Source organism: Galeopterus variegatus, unplaced genomic scaffold (assembly GCF_000696425.1).
Source record: "Galeopterus variegatus unplaced genomic scaffold, G_variegatus-3.0.2 Scaffold1302, whole genome shotgun sequence".
Lineage (NCBI taxonomy): Eukaryota > Metazoa > Chordata > Mammalia > Dermoptera > Cynocephalidae > Galeopterus > Galeopterus variegatus.
In genome coordinates, this window is record NW_007727413.1 from 115,232 (window position 1) to 136,112 (window position 20,881).

The 20,881-nt window shown below is 58.2% G+C and overlaps 2 protein-coding genes and 1 long non-coding RNA gene across 8 annotated transcripts in view; 2 read left to right on the forward strand and 1 right to left on the reverse strand.

Annotated features, from left to right (window-relative positions):
- Positions 1–263: 263 nt before the first annotated feature.
- On the forward strand, positions 264–9,405 carry ENGASE (endo-beta-N-acetylglucosaminidase). The gene is made up of 14 exons (XM_008576168.1): positions 264–334; positions 918–985; positions 1,149–1,350; positions 2,394–2,542; positions 3,372–3,529; positions 4,287–4,435; positions 4,788–4,953; positions 6,010–6,113; positions 6,525–6,633; positions 6,819–7,009; positions 7,685–7,833; positions 8,257–8,365; positions 8,691–8,805; positions 8,965–9,405. Exons 1-14 carry the CDS (start codon positions 264–266, stop codon positions 9,376–9,378), a joined length of 2,154 nt encoding a protein of 717 aa, XP_008574390.1. The 3' UTR covers positions 9,379–9,405.
- A 676-nt stretch (positions 9,406–10,081) lies between these two features.
- LOC103593214 lies at positions 10,082–11,685 on the forward strand. Its single transcript, XR_550723.1, has 2 exons — positions 10,082–11,257; positions 11,321–11,685. It is a non-coding gene; the product is annotated as an uncharacterized LOC103593214 (long non-coding RNA).
- A 708-nt stretch (positions 11,686–12,393) lies between these two features.
- Positions 12,394–20,881, reverse strand: part of RBFOX3 (RNA binding protein, fox-1 homolog (C. elegans) 3) — a 223,330-nt gene continuing 214,842 nt past the window's right edge. For 2 of the 6 annotated variants that reach the window (XM_008576165.1, XM_008576163.1), the window contains 5 exons: positions 20,741–20,873; positions 20,131–20,170; positions 19,138–19,196; positions 17,870–17,948; positions 15,361–15,936 (listed from right to left, as the gene is read on the reverse strand). In XM_008576165.1, the coding sequence (XP_008574387.1) occupies positions 15,892–15,936; positions 17,870–17,948; positions 19,138–19,196; positions 20,131–20,170; positions 20,741–20,873 (356 nt within the window). In that variant the 3' untranslated portion in view covers positions 15,361–15,891. Of the gene's footprint in view, positions 14,013–15,360; positions 15,937–17,869; positions 17,949–19,137; positions 19,197–20,130; positions 20,312–20,740; positions 20,874–20,881 lie in introns of those variants that run through there. The other 4 variants (XM_008576162.1, XM_008576160.1, XM_008576161.1 and 1 more) reach the window with 3 other exon arrangements.

Here is a 20,881-nt window from a genome sequence, read left to right on the forward strand (position 1 = left end):
GGAAGGGCTCGTCTCCCGGGGAGGGGGACATTGGAGCTGAGTCTTTAGGGGGAGAACATCCAGTCGGGGACCGGGATGGGCAACGACACAGAGGCAGAAAGCGGTGAACATGCCCTCTGGGCCCGGGCTGCTTTCTTTTTTGGGGCATTTGCCTGGCCAGTGGGCCACTGGGGCACAGTTAGGAGCCCAGAGGTGGCCTTCGGAAACAGCATCCCTAGCTTTGTTTTTAAACCCAAAGCGACGAGACTGACGGGCGACTCGGAATGGACGATGGTGGGAAAGACATTTTTGCTAGGAGGAAAGTGGAGACGGCTCTTTCCCTCCTGGTGGAGGAGTAAGGCGTGACCAAGGGGACTTGGTGTGGACTGGATTGTTCTGAGAGCTCCTGGAGCAGGTGGTTGAAGGATCCAGAAATCAGCAAGGAAGGGGGCTTGGGAAGAGGACGCTGGTGGAACCAAGTCAGAAGTGGAGCCTTTTCTGTGGCATCTCCTCTCTAATCTGTCTTGCGCCTGCCACCCACCCCTGTCGTTCTCAGGCCCCCAGTCTCGTGCTGGAGGCCTGTGTCAGTGTTTGGTGAGGACAGAGCCTTCGGAGGGAGCTTGGCCAGCAGGCCTCTGAGTGGAAGCGGATTGTTGGATGGCTGTCTTAGAGGGGATGGTGTTTATGGCTAGTGGTAGTCGTTGGTATCTATGTCCAAGCAGAAGCCCAGCCTTGGTTGCTACTACAGGCGACTGGAGAACTCTCAGGGCTCACTGGCTTCTTTGGTTTCATACGTGTTTCTGTAGTTTACATTGAATAATGTAAGCCGGAGAATCTCTCTCTCTCCCTGTCTAGGTGAAACCTAGTTCACTTACTCCTAGGTGTTCTTTACCCTTTTATTTAAAAAAAATTTTTTTTTAAACTTTCTTTTTGCTTAGAATCCAAGAGGATCAAGAGGAAGCAGTCTTTCGAGAAGTGGTCAGTTTTACCCCGGATCCTTTGCCAGGTGAGAAGACCGAAACTCTGAGTACTTTCTGCTAGTCACTCTTGGGGCTTCTGGCCAGGGTGGCTCCCCACCCCCTCTCAAGTTCTCTCTCAGTTACTGTCAAAACATTTCCATTAGTCCCATAATTTCCATTAATTCCTCAATGTTTCCCTCCTTGGACCAGTTAGATATTATGACAAGGACACCACCCAGCCTATCAGCTTTTACTTATCTTCGCTGGAGGAACTCTTGGCGTGGACGCCCTGCATGGAAGACGGCTTTAACACTGCCCTGGAGCCCACAGAGTGTCGCCATCCCCCTCTGAGCAGCCAGAGGCCCCGGACCTTGTTGTGCCATGACATGATGGGCGGGTACCTGGATGACAAGTGAGGACATTGCCTTACATTTTGTTTTTTTTGGTGGCTGGCTGGTATGGGGGGGATCCAAGCCCGTGACCTCAGGGTTATAAGGCTGCACTCTAACCACTGGAAAAACCAGCCAGCCCACCTTACATTTAGTTTGCTGCTTGTTGTCCCTTTGGTGGGGCAGGGCGGGTGCCCTGTGGTAGAAAGAGCTCCAGAGGTGGCATCAGGAGACAGGGTCAAGGCCAGATTCTGCCATTAACTGGGAGACAAGCTCAGGCCTTAGCATCTCATATATAAAAAGAGAGGATTGGATTAGGTGATATCGCATGTCCCTTTCAGCTCTAAACTCACTTGATTCCTTGAACTGCCTCCACTTGAAGTCTGGTAGGTTGGAGGGGGCACAGCAAGTCCCCTTCAGACTGCCTGGCCCAGAAGCCTGTTTCTTTCCTTGGTTTGTTTTTAAAACCTTCGCTTGAGCCCTGGCTTTGTGCTAGGTCTGTCAGCTCTGGCTTTTCCTCCACTCCTATCTGTGGATGGTACACCCACAGTTGCCATGGTGTCAGCTTAGAGATTTTAAACATCCATACCATAATGTCGGGAGTGATGCCTGCATCGGAGCTAGCTGTCACAGCACAGACGGGCAGGTGATGGAACCCTGGGTGCTGCTGCTATGGCTGCGGGCCCTCAAACACAGGTGGCCCATCCTAGAGGGACTGCTAACCACTTTGAACAAAGCAGGGAAGCCAGAGACTAGGAACTTTCACACAAGCCCTCTCTCTTCCTTCCCTTCTCTCCTTTGTTCATCTGCTCACTGGGGCTGAAAGTGCTCAGTCCATCTGGACCCAATGGCAAACGCCTAGTGCCCTGGTAAAAACATTTCCCAAACATCTACTTGTGACGGCAAGGGCTGTGGCTCATTTCTGTGTCTGTCTCTGCCTGCACAGGGCCTGGACACAGCAGGCTTTCAGGTAGTGTCAACTGAAAGGAACCGAAGAGAAACCTTCAGGTCGCCATGTCCTTATTCGGTGTCCTGGGACCTGACTTTGTTGTATTTCTTTACCCAGGTTTATTCAGGGCTCAGCGGTGCAGAATCCCTATTCCTTCTACCACTGGCAGTACATTGACATCTTTGTGTACTTCAGCCACCATACAGTCACCATCCCCCCGGTAGGCTGGACCAATGCTGCCCACAGGCATGGGGTCTGTGTGCTGGGTAAGAGCCAAGGACTCCTCTCTAACTCAGCCAGACTGCTTAGCACACCTGCCAGGTGACCTCGTGATTGACGGCTCAGGCTTTGTCTGCTGCTTAGTGACTAGACTCCTCACCTGGGGACTGCCTTCATAGGTTAGGACGGGTGTCTGCAAACTTTCAGGAAAGGGCCAGATAGTACATATTTTCAGCTTTGCGGGCCACTGGGTCACTGTCATAATCACTAGCATGGAAGCAGCTATAGACAATAGGTAAACAACTGGGTGGGGCTGTGTTCTCATAAAACTGTCCCTCAATATCTTTGGAATTGGTTCCAGGACCCCCTGCAGATACCAAAATCCACAGATATTCAGGTGCCACAGTTGGCCTCCGGAGCTCGCGGATGTGGAAAGTGGACCCCCCGTATACGTGGGTTCCGCATCCTGTGAATACTGTGTTTTTCCGTCTGCAGTTGGTTGAATCCATGGATGTCGAACCTGAACCTGTGGATATGGACCTGCGCAGTTCATGCCTGTGCTGTTCAGGGTCAACTGTATTTAGAAACACAGGTGGTGGCTGGATTAAGCCCAGGGGCCGTAGACTGTGGACTGCGAGCTCAGAACAGTGCTTCTCAGGCTTTAGCCTGAATCCAAATCGTGTGCGGGTTCCTATAACTGCGGTTGCTACTCCTTCTTCCAGAGTGTTTGATTCACTAGGTGGGGCCCAAGAGTTTCAGTGTCTAACAAGTTTTTGGGTGGTACTGATGCTGCTGGCCTGGGGACTGGACTCTGAACTGCTGGGTCAGAGGGAGAGTGATCCCTGCGTCTGAGCCATCGCTCTCCTGTCCTCGCAGGGACTTTCATCACGGAGTGGAGCGAAGGGGGCAGGCTCTGCGAGGCCTTCCTGGCCGGGGACGAGCGCTCGTATCAGGCAGTGGCCGATCAGCTGGTCCAGATGGCTCAGTTTTTTCGCTTTGATGGCTGGCTGATCAACATTGAGAACTCCCTGAGTGTGAGCCTGGCCCTTGTCTTGGCTCTTGCCCCCATCCCCTCCTTGCTGCTTTGCCATCTACCTCCACCTCTTTTCTGGGCTGCATCTTGCCCCATACTTGGGCTCAGGGTTACAACAGTGGGAACTGCTCCTCGCGTCCCAGGCAGAGCCGGCTCTGAAATCTCGGTCACTTGCAGTGATGGCAGCTTCTCCAGCTGTTGGCAGAAAGGAGCCAGGCTGGGCCCTTGCGCTCCCTGCTCCTCCAGTGGGCACTCCTTTCCTCCTTCTCTACCATGGCTCTGCCTGGGCTGGGTGTGTGGCTTCCTTTTCATGGCTGCCCTCTGCTTCCATTGCATTTTATTTTTTTCCTGATTTCTGTGTTCACGTCTTTCCTGCTTCAGCAAGAAAGGAGAATCATGCATCTGGCTGAACCCACCTATTGGTGGCTGCAGGCTGGAGGCTTATTTTGTGGGTCCGTTTGCTCTTGTGTCCTCCTGTCTGTTCTCGTGACAAACATACCTGGGCCTTACCAAGGGTCTTCTCTTCCTCTCTCACAGCCGACTGCTGTGGGGAATCTGCCTCCTTTCCTGCGGTACCTGACCACTCAGCTCCATCGGCAGGTCCCCGGGGGCCTGGTGCTCTGGTATGACAGCGTGCTGCAGAGCGGGCAGCTCAAATGGCAGGACGACGTCCGTTTGCTCTTGTGTCCTCCTGTCTGTTCTCGTGACAAACATACCTGGGCCTTACCAAGGGTCTTCTCTTCCTCTCTGTCTCACAGCCGACTGCTGTGGGGAATCTGCCTCCTTTCCTGCGGTACCTGACCGCTCAGCTCCATCGGCAGGTCCCAGGGGGCCTGGTGCTCTGGTATGACAGCGTGCTGCAGAGCGGGCAGCTCAAATGGCAGGACGAACTCAACAAACAGAACAGGTGGGCTGCAGGGCAGGCGGCAAGGGGACGGAGCCTCGATCTATCTTGTAGGAGCACGACATGCATGGGTGCTTTGGGTAACAGGTGGGAGCAGGCCAGGAGTTATTCAGTGTTCTGATCGTCAGCAGACACAATCAGTGCCCAATTACCCCAATGTTGTGCCGAGGGTCACAGGGCATGATTCAACTGGTCCCTGCTCTTTGGGAGTACACTCTGTCCTCAATCCCCAAGGCAGCCCAGTCTGAGTTAGGAGTGGCCGAGGGTGCTAGGTAGGGAGACAGCTGTGGTTCTCGGGTGGGGACCCCTGTCCCTCTGGGCCTGGGCCTCACGGCAGGTCCTTGCTGCCTCTTAGTGTCTTCTTCGACTCCTGCGACGGCTTCTTCACCAACTATAACTGGCGGGAGGAGCACCTGGAGCGGATGCTGGGGCAGGCCGGGGAGCGCGTGGCCGATGTGTACGTGGGCGTGGACGTGTTTGCTCGGGGGAACGTGGTTGGAGGCCGATTCGACACGGACAAGGTGGGTGCTGGCCTACGTGCCATCCTTGGGGCCTCGTCCCCTTGGGGACCTTCCATTCTCATCTGAACCCCGAGGAAGAGAGGTGGCAGCTGTTCTTCCCAGAGTGGGGAAACTGAGGCATGAGCAACATGGGCGACCTGCCCTGAGGCCAAGCGGCATGCTGGCTGAAATCCTCACTTCCCACCGTTTTACACCAGATAGTATATTTTTACCTGGGTCTTGATGGACAGACACCGTTCTGACTGCTGTCTCATCTCTAGCTAGCCTCGACTTCCTCTCTGTGCTGTTCTTTGAAGAGCACTGAACTAACCTCTCACACCCCGGGGTGGGCCTAGGGAGCGCTTCCTCTCACAGGCAGCTCGGGTTAAGGGCCAGCCGGAGTGCTCGTAGTTTGGGGAGCTGCTGGTGGAAGGCGAGTGAGATTTCTCTGGCAAGATGGGAGGGGGGGCTGTGGGGGTGGGCACCTGGCATGGAAGGAGGGGAGACCTGCCTGCCTCCTGGCCTGTCAGTCCCTCCCCTTCCCCAGGCTACAGGGAGGTAGTCAGTCATTAATTAAGCTTTAAATGAATAAATTAACCCAGTAACTGAAGATTCTCTTTACGCCCTGTGGTTCTATTAATACAGTGACAGGTGCATGTGGAGGCAGCTGAGAAGGCAATTCAGGCAGCCAGTTTGCCCCCCTCTGGTGCCCTGCTGGAGTGTTCCCCCCCACATTCCTCTCCATGGCCAGTGACCCCCATAGTCACCCACCCTTGCACAGTGACCCCCAGGACAGTGCCCCCCACAGAGCCTAGGCTGTGCCATTCTCCTGGCTGCTGCTCCTGTCCCCACTCCTGAGCGGCTTGTGGAACTCCAGGAGATGAAGCCTAAGAGTCCCCAGGTGCAGTCAGGCAGGCCGGGAGTGGACAGCTGCCGCCTCCCCTTTCCAAGCTGGCCTTGAGAGAACTCATCCCTGTGTCACTGGCATCCAGGAGGCCTGTCCGGACTCTGACTGTAGTCCTGGCGTGCCCTGCGTTGCTGGGGTGGAAGACACCTCCCTGGCTTCTGTCTCCCTAGTCGCTGGAGCTGATCCGAAAGCACGGATTCTCAGCTGCTCTGTTTGCTCCGGGCTGGGTGTATGAGTGTTTAGAGAAGAGGGAATTCTTCCAGAACCAGGACAAGTGAGTCCTGCCATCCTAGGGGCTTCAATGTGCTGCCGGGAGGGAGGCATCTCAGTGGTTTCTCTGGCTTCTGGCAGTAGCTCGTGGTCTTTCTGTGCAGTGGCCCTTCCCATCCAGGGGGGACGGCTAAGGGAGGATGAGGGGAGAAGAAAGCAGCCACCTTGCTGCTTCCAGGTGGGGGATCCTGGAGACCAGTTAAGCAGGAAGGAGCACAGGTTGGGGCCCTGAGTGTCCACTTCCCGCAGGCTTGCACCTCTAGTGTGCCCGTAGCGGGCATGGGGGTGTGGGGGGCTGCATTCATCCTGGAAGGCCTGTCTTGGAGGGTGTGGGGAACCTGGAATTACAGCCAGTTCATTCAAAGGCCCCTTGCTCTGGCCTGAGCCGTGTCCTCCCCGCATGTCTCTCTGGCAGATTCTGGCGTCTGCTGGAGCGCTACCTGCCTACACACAGCATCTGCTCCTTGCCCTTTGTTACGTCCTTCTGTCTGGGCATGGGGACACGAAGAGTCTGCTATGGCCAGGTGTGTGGGTCACCACACCGGGTGGATGGGGCAGGGGCAGCTGCTGTGTCCCTCTTCTGGCCTGAGCTGGGGGTGGGGAGGGAGTGCAGGTATGTGAGCGGGACGATGGCAGCTCTGCCCTCCCCGCGCACACCTGTCCCGTTGGCCTCCACTGAGTCTTCTTCTCGTTCTGCCCGTTCGTCCAGGAGGAGGCGGTGGGGCCCTGGTACCACCCAAGCGCCCAGGACATCCAGCCCTTGTTTGGAGAGCACAGGCTGGGGGGGGACGGACGGGGCTGGGTGAAGACGCACTGCTGCCTGGCAGACGCCTGGCATGGGGGCAGCTCCCTGCTCCTGCGGGGGCTCATTCCGCCCGAGCTTGGAAATGTGGCTGTGAGGTGGGTGAGGGACGGGGCAGATGTGTGGGCCACCGACTTCTTGCCAACCTGGGCAGATGGGGACAGAACCCAGGTTGCTTTTCTCTGACTATGCTCAAAAATGCACACCATAAAATTTGCCATCGTAACTGTTTTTAAGTGTCCAGTACAGTGGTGTAACTACGTGCACGTCGCTGTGCAGCAGACCTCTAGAAGTTTGTCATCTTTTAAAACTGAAACTTTCCCACTGAACACCCACTCCCCCTCCCCTCCCTCCAGCCCCTGGAAACCGCCCTTTGCTTTCTGCATCTGTGAGCTATAGACGCTGTGAACGCCTCATATGGGCAGAATCACGTAATTGAGAACTGAGACTTCTCAGCCCGCAAAAGACCCGTCTCCCAGTCGTGGGCAGGATCCCCTCCCTCCAGCCCCTGGAAACCGCCCTTTGCTTTCTGCATCTGTGAGCTATAGACGCTGTAAACGCCTCATATGGGCAGAATCATGTAATTGAGAACTGAGACTTCTCAGCCCGCAAAAGACCCGTCTCCCAGTCGTGGGCAGGATCTGAGTATGGGAACTTTTGCCGCCCAAACTCCCTGATCTTGGGGGGAGAGGTTGGCGGATTCAGTGTGCAGCTAACTCCAGTTTCTCGCCAGTTTCTCTGTGGCCTCTCATCGTAGGATCTTTCTTTCCCAGATTATTTTCCCTGCAGGTACCAGTGCCACCCAAAATCTTCCTGTCCATGGTGTATAAGCTAGAAGGGCCTACGGATGTCAGGGTCGGTTTGGAGCTCACCACGGGGGATGCTGGCAGCTGCCACGTTGGTGACATCTCAGTGTTGGACGGTGAGAGGACAGGGTGGCCTCGTGCCTTGAGCTGGTGTGGACAGTGCTGGGTAAATCCTGCCTTTGCTGGAGTCAGGGCAGCTTGTGGTTGAGGCCTAGACTGGGGGGATTTGCTTCCCAGCCAGAACGTCTGCCCTGTGGCCCCATCGCGCAGCCTCCTGTGCGGTTGGACGTGGGCTACTGCGGGCCTTGGGAGGGAGCTTGTAAGCAGGAAGCCGGGACGAGCGAGACTGTGGCTGGCCCCAGACACCATCCCATCGTTCTCCTCCAAAGCCCTTCCGGGTGATCCACAAGCATCTCGCGCCACCAAGGAGTCTTATCTGGACCCTGGGGCTCCCCCACTCAGCAAACCTCTTGGTGGTCCTTCCCTATGTGTTTTCCTTTGTAATTCTCCTTTCTCAAGTCCCATGTCTCCTCCTCCAGCAGAGACAAGCTCAAGACACAGTCCCCGACCCCTCCGGGTGCCCCCCACCAAGCTGGCCAGATGGGTGGGCCGCTGTAGCCAGCAGCTCAGCGGGGGCTGGGTCCAGCGGTGAGTCTCTCTACTTCCTGTTGGGTCCCCAGCAGGGGACTGCTGCACTGTGGTGGGGACTCGAGGAGTGAGAGTCCCTCCATTGAGATACCCCAGAACTGGAGAGATAGAGGGGTCGTGGGCTGACCTGGGTTTTGGGCAGGTACGAGACATGAGCCCAACATATTCTCTACGAGCATTCAAGGTCATTGCAGGGACCTGCCTTAGACCCATGGTCCCCACTGACCTGGGGTCCCCTCAGGATGGGTCTCCCTGCTGCTGTGGCTTAGGGCCTCTGCACAGCCGGCCGAGGAGCCTCTGAGCCGAGCCCACTTGCTTCTCCCAGCTGCTACGAGGTGAGCCTGCGCGGGTGCCTCCTGCTGGACCTCTTCGTTAACTTCTCGCGGCCACAGGGCAGCCGGGGAGAGGAAAGCTTCATTTGTCGCCTTGGAGAGATCCAGGTGATGCATTCAGGAGGGGCTTGGCCTGAGATGTCCGTCCCTTTTCTGGTTTAGTGGGGAATTGGGGTGCAGGAGCCAGGGAGTGGCGATGTGTGGGGTGGGGGGCACCCTTCCCTTTCCCTGGGCTCCAGCTGTGCTGAGTCTTCTCTGTCTTGCCAGGTGGTGGATGCCAACAGCCTGCAGACCCCCCTGCCCCAGGTGCAGGCCGTTACCGTCTCACAGGTCCGCTGGCAGCATGCCCTGTCAGAGTGGGAGAGCCCTGCCCAGTTGCAGCTCACCTGTACCCTGCACTGGTCCTACCTCCTCTCCCAAGTCCGTTGTTTCCGGATCCACTGCTGGGGAGGGACGATAGGTGGCTCTCCCAGCCAGGAGCCGCCGAAGCCAGAGAAGCCCACATTCCTGGGCCTGGCTTTCACCAACCAGTACCGGATAGTGGACCTGGCAGTAGAAGCTGCTAGGCTTGGCCAGGATGGCCGCGTAGAGTTCCTGGTGGAGCCTGTCCCCAAGGAAGGGTTTCTGGTGCCTCAGGCTGGGTGGGGCAGGGCGACCCTGCTGTACTCAGCCCCACAGTAAGCAGACATTAAAGCACGCAGTCTCCTGGCTGGGGCTGCTTCCTGGCTTTTGGCCGCAGCCGGCATTGGGGCCCCACTACAGGTGCACGGTGGCAGCAAGACCCAGATCCCCAGAAGGCTGGGTTCCTAGCTGGGGGCATTGGTAATAGGAAAACTGAGAAGTCAGTTTGCTGAACTGGTAGTTGCAAGACGAGTGAACAGCCCTCTGCTTTTGTCTGATCCCTGTCTGCAGGACAGAAGTTGCCAGGTCCAAATGAATACTACTTGAGGTTCAGTCCAGGAAAACTTCATGAAGGATATTTCCTAATGGGCTGAAAGATGTTTATGCTGAGAATGGTGAGCTCTTATTCCTGCACACGGAGCAGTTACAAATGTGCTTCAGTTGTGGCAGGAAGGCTTTGGCGCAGGTCCCAGAGACACTTCTGGGGTCAGGACTGAGTTAGCAGAGGCCCTGGGAGGGTCACATTGGCCCTCAGAGGGTGGGGCAGAAGCGATGGCTGCCTGCGGCGTGGTGGAGACAGCGCCCTGGGGAGCAGGCCCCTGGCATCTTGGGAAAGGGAGCTCAGGGCCAGGCTGGCACTGGGCTCAGGCCCCCCAGGCCAGCTGCAGTCCAGACCTCCTCCAGCATGTGTGGCTTTGGCAATGGACTGTTCCTGTGAACTTGAGGTTGCTGCTGGAGCGTCCTCAGCCCCTGGGTCTTGCTGCATCATTTTCAGGCTGTAGGCATGCAGCAAGACTTGCGCCAAGGCCCTCTGTGTGCCTGGTCCCCTCTGCCCAGCGAGACAGACTGAGGGCTCCAGAGCAGCCACCTGCAGGGGAGCTTCAGGACCTTTGAGGCTTTTCCAGTGTTTCTGTTCCTCTGCCCGCTCCCTTCTCAGCCTCGGCTGAGAACCAGATCAAGAACAGAGATCTGGGAGACCTGCAGGCGGGCCGTTGAGTGGGTGTTAGCACCAGCATGGAGGCGGGCGGGGGTGGGCCCCTTCCTCTGTTCTTGTGCCCTCCTTCCCCTGCTCAGGCCTGAGGGGGTGGGGGCCGCAAGCAGCTGGAGATACTTTTGCAGCCTCCCAGTTCTCCGTGGACATCTGGGCTACCGTGGAGGCCCCTGATGTGGTCTCGAGACCCTGCGGCCTTGGGAATCCTGCCAGCATTCCTGTTCTCCTCCAGTGTTCCTATGGGGTCAAAGGCTTGCAGTCCCTTGTTCTTGGGGGTCTCTCAACCCCGCCAGGCCATGTGGGTCCAGTGGTGGGGGGTTACCTTCTTATCCCTCTGTCCTCTTCCTGTGCTCCGTGATGTGGGCTGGTGCTGAGGGCCAGGACACTCTGTGACCCCAGCCGGAGGTCACATCTTAGGTTCAGGATCTGCAGGCTTTACCTTACACTGTAGTGAGGAAAGAGGCCGCCAGGTGGCGGCACAGCTGTGCCCATCCCCTCATCCTGCTCATCAGCTGCGCTGAGTGCCCCGTCTATAGGGCAGGGGGCCTCCCTCCAGGGGCTGACATCTGCTTCTCCACCTTCCCTGCCTTCTGGGCACTCACATACCTCTTCCACAGGCTCAGTCGTAACACAGGGCAGGAGGCCCTGGGATTTGGGGTTCCATGCTCTTTCCTAACGGAATATTCTGTGTCTCACATGTGGCCCAACCAGCCGGCTTTGGTTCCCAGAAGAGGAAATGAGTTGCTGAGGATTCAGGGCAGGAAAGTCACCTGCTGAGCGACTCCAGAACTGAGGTGGTTCCCCTCCCCCACTGGCTTTTCTCCTGTGAATCTGCTCCGGGGGCGGTTGGGGGTGGGGATGTGAGTTGCTGCCACTGGGAGATGCTTCTCTTGGTTTTTCCAGTTTTGATAATTCTCTGGAGCTCTCTGAGCCTCTCCCCCATTTTGAGCTGGGGGAGCCAGAGTGGGGGGCTCCTGGTCTCTCTCGTGTCCCCAGCGGCAGCAGGGGCAGGCTGGCTGTCCACGTGGCCTTGGGCTGGCAGCTGATTCTGGGCAGCATGGTACAAACATTGCTTTGCTTATTTCATGAAGTCTTTTTAAAGTGCTGGTATCTGAGTATTTTATGCATAGGAGGAGTGAAAATTTATAGTGGCAATTATTTTCTCACAGTCTGGTGAGCAAGCAATTAGAAGTAAGGGGGCTTAGCAGAGCGTGGCTTGCGGCAGACTCACCCCAACTCCCCGAGAGCACGGTCCCCAATCCCACCAACAATAAAGGCTCGTAGGCAGGAAAATTAATATGCCGGCATTTAAACCTGTGCCTCTCTGGTTGGTGTAATCGCTCTGAAATAAATTATCCAATGCTGTGAAAAATGAACAACTCAAGTCTTGGTGAGACGTGGTGTGGGGCTCCCTTCCCAGCCCCTGTCCCTCCTCCAGCTGCCCCTCTTCACTGCTCTGACTCCTGCCCACCCTCCCAGGAGTGGGACTCGGATCCTGGGGGCTGGAGAAGAGGGTTCACCCAAGTAACAGCTCTTTGTGGGCCTGTGGCTTGGGGCCGGCCCTGCCATGCGCCACGGTGAGATCTGGAGGCATTCCTCCCCCAGCAGCAGGGCCAGCGCCTCTGCAGCAGCCCCGCTTCCCGCCCCCTGCTCCGTGCCCTCTTGCATTTAGTCGATCAAGCGCAGCTAGAGGTAGCTGCGAGGCCACCCAGCCTAGCCCATCTGCCTCCTGGGGCATCTTCTGCTTTTGTGAGGTCACTGTGACTGCCCAGGAGAAAAGGGACCAGGGCCACCACCCTCTGCCTCAGAACCTGTTGGGGAGTGTGGCGAGACCACACAGAGCTAGCGGGAGCCTCCAACTACCCACCCAGTGTGTCCTGGGATTGAGTGCAGAGGGCCAGTCTGAAGAGGACTGGGAGTCTAGAGTCCCTTGCCTAGAAGGGTCTTCCAACTTCCCTAGTGCCACCTGCTCCAGCCAAAGGCAGGCTGTGTACTAGGACAAGCTGCCTGTCCCAACCCTGCACCCTAGTCCTCATGTGCCCTCCACCCTCTGCTCGGGAGCTGTCAAAGCAAAAGAGCTGTCCTCCTTTGAAGAAAGAAAGCTTTATTAATAATAATACTGTTAATTTGAATGGTCACACCTTGGAAGCATACAGAATGGTACGAAAGGGAGCCTGGGGCTTGGCCACAGCCCGGGGGTGGGGGACCCGGGACCAGGGGGCTGAGCTGCTGCAAGAAAAGGGTCCAGAACAGCAGAGGAGCGAGGGCTCTGCGCGGAGGACAGAGCCGCAGGCAGGGCGCGGGGCTATGTACACCAGGAGTAGAAAAGGGGAATTCCGACTCGATCGCTTCAGTAGCTGATGCTGAATATAAAGTGAGGTGTATGTTTTTGTTTTTGAAGTTTCATGAGACAGTGGAGCCATGTTGTGAGCCCGGGTGGTTTGTAATTTTTTGCTGCTTCCCCTATTCCAGCGATTCCTGCCCAGCCAGGGGTTCCTACCTACTCCCTGATGTGTTCCCTCCACCACCTGGCAGGCCAGCACTGCTACCCTTGCTGCTACTCCCACTGCCTCCACACCTGCCCAGGGAGCAGAGGACGGGGCTGTGGGCCTGCTGCCCACCCACTTCCTGTGGGTCCCTGTCCTGGCCACGGCCATCCAGCACCATAGCACTGTGACTCCCAACCTCGCGGTGCAGCCGGGCCCAGCCTGTCACTTGCCCTCTGCTCCCCAGCAGGACTGGGTTCTGCAGGGGAGTGGCAGGGAGGGCTGCACCCCAGCAGGCAGCACGGGTCAGCCTTTACTCCCACAGACCAGGCACAGGGCCTTCTCCAGAGAGAGACAGCCAGCCAGCCAGTAAGAACGAGTCCTGGCCCCGAGGACCCACCTGTCCAACCTTTCAGGTGCAAGGAATGGCACCGGGCCAGCTGCGCATTCTTCATCTCTCTGCAGCCAGACAGGGGCCCTCTCTTGGGGGGGCGGGTAGGAGGGTGAGGGGCACCCCGGAGTTCTGAAACTACGTCAGCCCTTTTTGGTGGAGTTGGACCCCAGGGCTGCTGGTCAGACAGCTTCCTCTCCAGGCTGAGGGCGCAGGTGGAGCAGCGTGGCGTGGGGGAGGGAGCTGGGGCCCAGAGAACGCAATATGAGGGTGATGGGGGCCCCAGCCGGAGCCCCCAGGGATGAAAAACTGTCCACCTGCCCCCACCCAGCCGTCCCCTACACTGGCACAGCTGGCAACAAAGATCAAGTCCTGCCCGCCTGCTCTTCCCTGCTCAGGCCCGGGCCTTCTCCTGCGCGGAGCCCACACTGCCTTGGGAGTGGGAGCCAGGAAAGGAAGACTGGATAGAAAACAGAGATCCCCCCAACAGCCTTCCCCTCCAACTCTACCCCACTGCGTGAAACGTAGAGGGGGCACTTCTGCACAGCGCTGCCGGCCGGGGCAGGGGCGAGGGACGCGGGAGGGGCCCGCCTTGTCCTCCGTGGGGCCGCTCTCCATGCGCCCCCTGCTGGACGTGCTCCCTCGGTGCAGGTGTGCGGCCAGGACGCGGGATGCGGACGCGGACTTGGTTGGATGCCTCTTGGTTTGGTGGTTTTTTTGTTGCTTGGATGTTAACATCTTTTTTGTGTGTTTTCTGTTTTGTGATTTTTTTTGTTTTTTTGTTTTTGCCCTTCATGGTCCAAGAAGGAAACGGTGGAAGGTTTCACTACAACAGAAACAGAAAGGCAGGGCTTGCGGTTTCTTGGGAGCAGCTGCCAGGCACATGGTGGCCCAGTGCCCTGACCCTAGCACCCCCAACCTGCTCCACAGCTTTGGGGAACACGCCATCTCCCGTAAGCTGTATTTAAAGCAGACCCCTGTCTTGCAGGGCTGAGGGTGTATGGACTGCGGGGGTGGGCAGATGTCAGGGGGGCCTGGCTGGACGGAGGACCAGGGCAGAGGGCAGGGCATGGGGAAAGAGGCTGGGGGCAGCACGGGCCATGAGGACAGGCCTGGATGAGGTGGCTGAAGGCGCCAGTCCTGGGAGTGAGAGGTGAGGGGCCCCACTCCATAGCAGGGGGCCAGTGGGGACCCCGCCCCCCACCCTTGAGCTGGCCTTCCAGCCCCGGAAGCCCAGCCTTGGCTGACCCAGAGGCTGGGGGCTACTTTTTCCTGTTACAGAGCTACAGGTGCGGGTGCTCAGGCCAGCACCTTCCAGGAACCCACCTATCCTGGCCATCTCCCCCTGAGTGGGGCCAGCAGCTACCAGGGCTGCCTCGGCTGGACCTCAGGCCCCAGCCAGCATCTCCCCAGGAGACCTACACACTGGGCCGGGCGGGACCCGCAGGCCACCGTGCACACAGCCTCTGCTGCTGCCGGGCTGGCGGAGCGGCCGTGCAGGAAGCCAGCCTAGAGCGCTGCCCTGGGGAGGCCTGAGCAAGGGCACTGCTTTGTTGCTCACATGTTCCCCACTGAGGACCCCCTGTTCTGAAATGTACCCCAACAGAGAGACACTTGGAGCTGGCAGACAGGGCTGCGGCTCAAGAACAAGCACCCAGTGCAGGGCTGGCCCGACCCCGCCACGGTGGGGTTGGGTGGAGGGGCCGGGGAGCGCCCCCTGCTGGCAGGACCCAGGCTCCTTCCTCAGGCGGCTGAGCAGGGGCCGTGGAGGGAGGGCCTCGGGGCTCTGCAGGGCAGGGAGCAGCTGGGGCAGGGGTAGTTTCCTCCCCATTTCCATTTCCCACATAGCGCTGAGGAGTCCCGAAACTGTCGTGACCACAGCAGTTTGCACAGCACGCAACGTGCTTGTGACTACTTTGGCAGGAAACGTCACCAGTAAAAATTAATTAGAAATACTGATTTCAGCTGAATGAGGCTGAGGAGTGGGGAGGAGGCTACTCCTGCGCAACGTGCTTGTGACTACTTTGGCAGGAAACGTCACCAGTAAAGATTAATTAGAAATACTGATTTCAGCTGAATGAGGCTGAGGAGTGGGGAGGAGGCTACTCCTGTGATTAGCTGGGTGAGGGCCGGACAGGACTGTTGTCGAGTCTGGGGAGACCCACGTAATGGGGAAGGCTGGAGCTCCTGGCTCCCTGCATCAGGGCACAGAACAGCAGGGAAAGGCTAGGGGCTGGGGTCACAGCGCCGGTGTGGTGGTTTCCGGGGAGGCCTGGCTGGGTGATTCTGTGGCTCTGAGGAGCCTGGGTAGCCGTGAAATGTGGGTGTCACCCTCGAGGGGCGCTACTGCTAGTCCCGTGGAGAGGGCTGGCTGATCTGCCCCAGCCCGGCCACCCCATTATGTGCATACCGTACCTGGAGTGGCCTGGGGAGCACAACATCAACAAAGTCAGAATAGGAAACCAAGGTTTCAGACATACAGGAAGAACAGGGTCAAAGACACACACACCATCATGGGTGGGGTGGGGAGACCAGCTGGCCAGAGGTAAAAATCTATGGATTTTAAAGTCGCGGAGGGTCAGCGGTGCGAGTCGCTGACCGGGAGGGGCGCAATGTCCTCCTGGTGGCTGTGCCTGGTGTTTGGATGCTGGGTTTGGTTTGTAATAGGCAGGCAGTGTGAATGCTGTTAGGGGCTGGGTCTCTTGCTAGTAGGGGGTGAAGCGGCTGTGCCCTCCACGGCAGAGGCTAGCCTGCAACATCAAAGATGAAAAACAGCCAATCAGTACCGCCTTTTGGTAGGGGAGAAAAAAGCAAAAAGAAAAAAAAAATAAGGAAAAACAAAAAGAGAAATAGCTAAGTTTCTCCCCCGTTTTCTTCCCCCCTTATAAGTTTCCTTGGGGAGAATGGGCTTCGAGTCGTCATGGGAACAGGAGGGGTGGGACCTATTTCTGTTGTGGTGGTGGTCGGGGCCAGGAGGGGGTGCTGTGGGGTCGCCAGCCTACAGTGCTTCTGGTTCACCAGCTTCTGTGTGGTCTCTTGGCCACTTCTCTGGACTCAGGCCTAGCCCCTCACCGGCCTCCATTGTCCTTAAGTGGAGGGAGGTCCGAGTGAGCCCCACCTCCTCAGCACTCCAGGGGGGCTGTGCAGGACACTGGAGAGGGCAGAGGGAGCTCCTGACAGGGTTCCCCGGCCTTGGCTCAAGAGCCCGGGGCCACCAAAGCCAGCTTCACCTGGAGGGGCACAGCTGCTGGGAACAGCTCTGAGGGGCTTTCTCTCTGGGGTCGCCCAGGTGCTCACCAGGGTCATTGGGCTCCTCCTGGGCCCAGCCTGGGCCAGGCCCTGTAACTGCCAGGAAGGACAGGTCTTGGGTGCTCCAGCCCTCCTACACCCCTAGGCTGACCCAGACAGGGAGGTGCCACAGGAGCCTCCCACCCCACCCACCAGTTTTGCCAGAAAAGGGAAGAAAATGGCAATTACAAGAGAAGAAAAGATTGGGGAAAAAATATAAAATCTTAAAAAAATGGAAACATAAGAGGGAACCCTCGCGACAACATCCTAGAATGTAAAAAATAAGATTAATAAAATTTCATTTTCTTTAAGAAAAAAAAAAAAGAGGGACCCCTCGGTGAACTAATGAAAGCTTCTAGCTAGCACCTGCCCTGAAGGCCAGGCCAGGCTGGCTCAGGAGCCCGGGGCCCTGCCTGGGAAGGGGCTGCGGGGCCTGCTCCCTGAGGCTGCGGCAGTCCCCGCAGGCTTCTTGGGATTTCTGGACTTGTGAAAAATCAAAAAAGACAAAACAAAATCAGGAGGGAGTGATCAAAACCAAGGGAGATGGAAAAAAGATCCCCCCATGTTGCCTCTGAATCCCCTCCCTCCTGACTCCCCCCAAAAGTTTTCATCTTTGATGCTTGATGCCACGCTAGCTAAAAACCAACATTAACAGCCCCCTGGAGGTAGGTGTCCACTGGAAGCAGGTTCTGGGGTACAGAGTTAGCTGGGCTGCATGTGTCGACAGCTGGCCATACACACACACACACAGACACGCTGGCCCGCACGCCTCCGGCTGCAGCCGGGCCCACCCTAAGTGCATCCCCTCCACCTGCCCTGCCCCCACCAGCCCATCACCTGTGGGATGAGACTGCGGTACAGCCCTGGACCCCAGAGGAGGAGAGGCTGGGTGAGTGGGTAGCCCTGGGTCCCCTCCCTGATATGAGAAACAGTGTGTATGGGGGGGTGACAGGACTTGGGGGGCCATGGCAAGACATGCCCACGAGAGGGAAAGTAGACGCCTGCAGAAACAGCCCTCGGACCCCTGGAGCCTCTGCTGGGGAGGAGAGGTGGCCCTGGCTTGGGTGTTTTGGTTTTCCAGGTGGTGGGAGTGGAGAGGCCCTAACAGGATGGTGGTCATGAGGCTCAGAAAAAGGTGTCACACCAGGATGCTTCCCAGAAGACCAGACATTACTGGTGGGCTGACCATCTGGTCAGACACGCCTCCCCCCAACCGAGAGAGGGCACAAAGGGGCAAGCCCTCCCCCAGCCCCAACTCAAATCCAGCTCGTGGTCCTTCCAGTCACCAGGGCTGAGGCACTGGTCGGAGATCTGGGCCTCTCCCCACCCCCACTGCAGCGCTGTACCCTCTGGTCAACACTGGTACCAACGGCCAGGTGGGTCCCACCTCCTTACCATGGTTCCAATGCTGTAGGTCGCTGCGGGGCCGATGGTGTGATGGTAGGGGTCAGCAGCCGCATAGACTCTGCCGTAACTAGGGGGACAGTGTGGGAGGGAGATGTGGGGCATTGGGGTGGGGGATAGGGGCAGGTGAGTAGCCGGCAACAGGCCTCCCGCCTCCTCCCAGACACCGAGTGGGCATCCCCCAGTGGGATCCCATCTGCAAGGCCCCCTTCCTCCCCTGCACAGCCCTCCTCGCCGTCCTTCATGCCTGTTTGGAAAGAAGGGTCTGGAACACAACAGGCCACCCTCTCAATACATCAGTACATGCAGACCCTGATGATGGGCCACATGTTCCACCTGGAGCCATACGGAAGGGAAAAGGAGTCCTCCCAGAGCGTGTCTGGAGGAAAATGAACCACAATCCCCAGAAAGGACAGGGGCAAAGTGCTGGGGACAGGGCTGCAGAGAAGAGAAAAGATCTATGTGGGAGGGACCAGGGACGTCGCCACCAAGGAGGTGGCACTGTGTCCCCTGATGACCTTCCTCCTATCCTATTTATTTGTGCAATGAAATCTCAGCTTCTTAGAGGACAGGGCTGGGTGTGGGACCCTGCCCACTACACCCACCAGACAGTGCATGGGAAGGTGGGCCAGGTGGCATGCAGACAGGAGCAGGAGCTGCCTGAGGAAGCGCCCACCGCACGCCCAGCACAGGGATTTACATGTTTCCCCAGCCCCATGGCCCAAACAACACCTCTGCCCCAACAGGCCAAGGGCTCAAAGCTGGGTGGGGCCACCTACGGGGTGTGTGTGTGTGTGTGTGTGTCCACAGCTGGGTGGAGGGCTGGCTTCTCTCCACAGTGCTCAGTGCCCACCCTGGTCCCCATTCTATGGGAGGAGGGAGGCAGACAAACTCCACCTTTCCTTCTCTGAGCTAGAGAGTTTCAGGTCTGGGAGCACTGGCACGGATCAGAAGCCAAGCTCCTAATTACCTTTCTCACTTGGGGCCTCCAGAGCTGGGGAGGGGGCTGTCAGACCTCCAGGGTCAGGAATCAGAGGTGCTATGTGCTGTCTGAGAACTGGGGGTCTCCAGCACCTCCCCACATGTGCAAGCAGGAAATGACGGGAGGAAGGGCTCACCAACTCAAAGATCTCCAAGCTACGCTGGGACCTGCGCTCCTGTCCAGACCCTGCACCATCAGGCACAGGCACCACAGGCTGTGACCGGTGCCCACAGGGACCCTCGTCCATCCTCTCCCCAGCTCCCTGCCCCAGCCTCACCTGTCGCTGTAGGCCGCTGCTGCCGCCGGCTGAGCATATCTGTAGGCTGCATAGCCTCCCTGCAGGCAAGTAGGAGGGAGAGATGGCAGATGGACTTAGTGGGGCTCGCCCAGCAAATGGCTGCGCAGGGGAGAAACTGGGGCGGACACAGACCCTGCAGGGCTGGGCCCCTCAGGAAGGACTGCGGACCTTGCCTGGCCTGGGGCACCTGGCTTCTGATCTAATGGAGGTCTGAGGACTGCAGGCTGTCAGGGGTGCGGCTCACTTCATTCATTCACTCATTTGTTTGCTCGTCCACCTGTGCATTCAACACACACCAGTGGGCACCAATTACACTTCTGGCTGTGTGCTCGGCCTCAGCTCACAGCGGGTGCCCAAGGACCTGCCCCCAGCCACAGACTCCTGACTTGGGTGCTGATGGGCACGTCTATGCTATCCTGGACACGAGGAGGGCTCAAGGGCATTAACTCAGATGACGTCTTGGCTTTAGATGAGTGGGTAGCTGAATTATGGGCAACTGCCCAGGACTGAGGCGCGGCCAGGTATGTGGAGTGGGGGTTGTCAGCAAGGGCTCTGAGCCAGAGGAAGCAATAAGTGCGGTTGCATGAGGGGAGAAAGACCCCATCAAGGCCCGAGAGCACAGGCACCCTGGAGCCCCTGGCTCCTGGTCTCTCTCGGAGCCTCTATGCTGGACACGGCTGCCCCTGGGGGCTCACACACTGACCCCACTGCAGTTAGGAACACGGGAGAGTCCCCCGCTGCCCCATCATACAAGGCCTTGCCCAGTGGAGAAGACGCCTTCAGATCTTAGGGCTGCCGGGGGCTCCGCTAGCTACTCTCTTGATGAGCACGGACAAGCCAGACTGAACTGTGCCGGGACCCCCTGGGACGCAAGGGCAATGGGGAGGGGGAGCAGGCGGTGAGAGGGAAGAGCCGACTTCTCACTGAGACAGACGTGCCGATCCCACCCGCCCCTCCCCGGGCGGCACTTACATAAATCTCAGCACCATAAAATCCATCCTGATACACGACCCTGGAAGCAAATGGACAAGAAAGTGGTGGGAACGCTGGAGAGGCGGGGTAGGCCGGCTCCGGTGTCTGCTGAGGAGGGAGGGGGCACGGCGCCAGCCCCGCCCACGGGACTGGCATTTTAACAAGCGTTTGCTCCAGGGCCCTGTTTTGGTATAACAATAGAGTAACACCTCGCTGGTCAGCGCCTTTCTCCCACAAACCCGGGGCCCGTCGGCCCAGTCCTGCTCACCCCCCACCCTCCCCCAGCCAGCTGTCCCCCCCTCGGGGATGGAGGGCACTGGACCCCGGGACAATGGACGGAGAGAGCTTAGAGAAGCCCCTCACCGCCTCGACCCCTCCATCACAGCATCTCAACAAGGTGCCGGGGCTCTGAGTGTCCCCTAACTGCCAGTGACCCTCGGCGATGTTCAGCCGTGGTGGGGTACTGACAATGGAGGTGGCTGCGATGCTCGATTCTGGGGTTCCCGCAGCCCCCCTCTCTCCCCGCTCCCCCCAGTCTGGAAAGGCTGCCCAGCTTCTCGCAGTGCCCAGGGCTTTCCTCCCCACCACACCCCCCCACCCAGGTACTCACGCTCCGTAAGCCGGGATAGGAGGCGGGGGCGGTGCAGCCCGAAACGTATTGTACACGGCCCGGCCCCGGCCCCGCAGGTGCGCGCCCCGGTAGGCGACTGCAGTGCCGGTGGTGGGGTAGGGGAACCCCGTCACTGCGGGA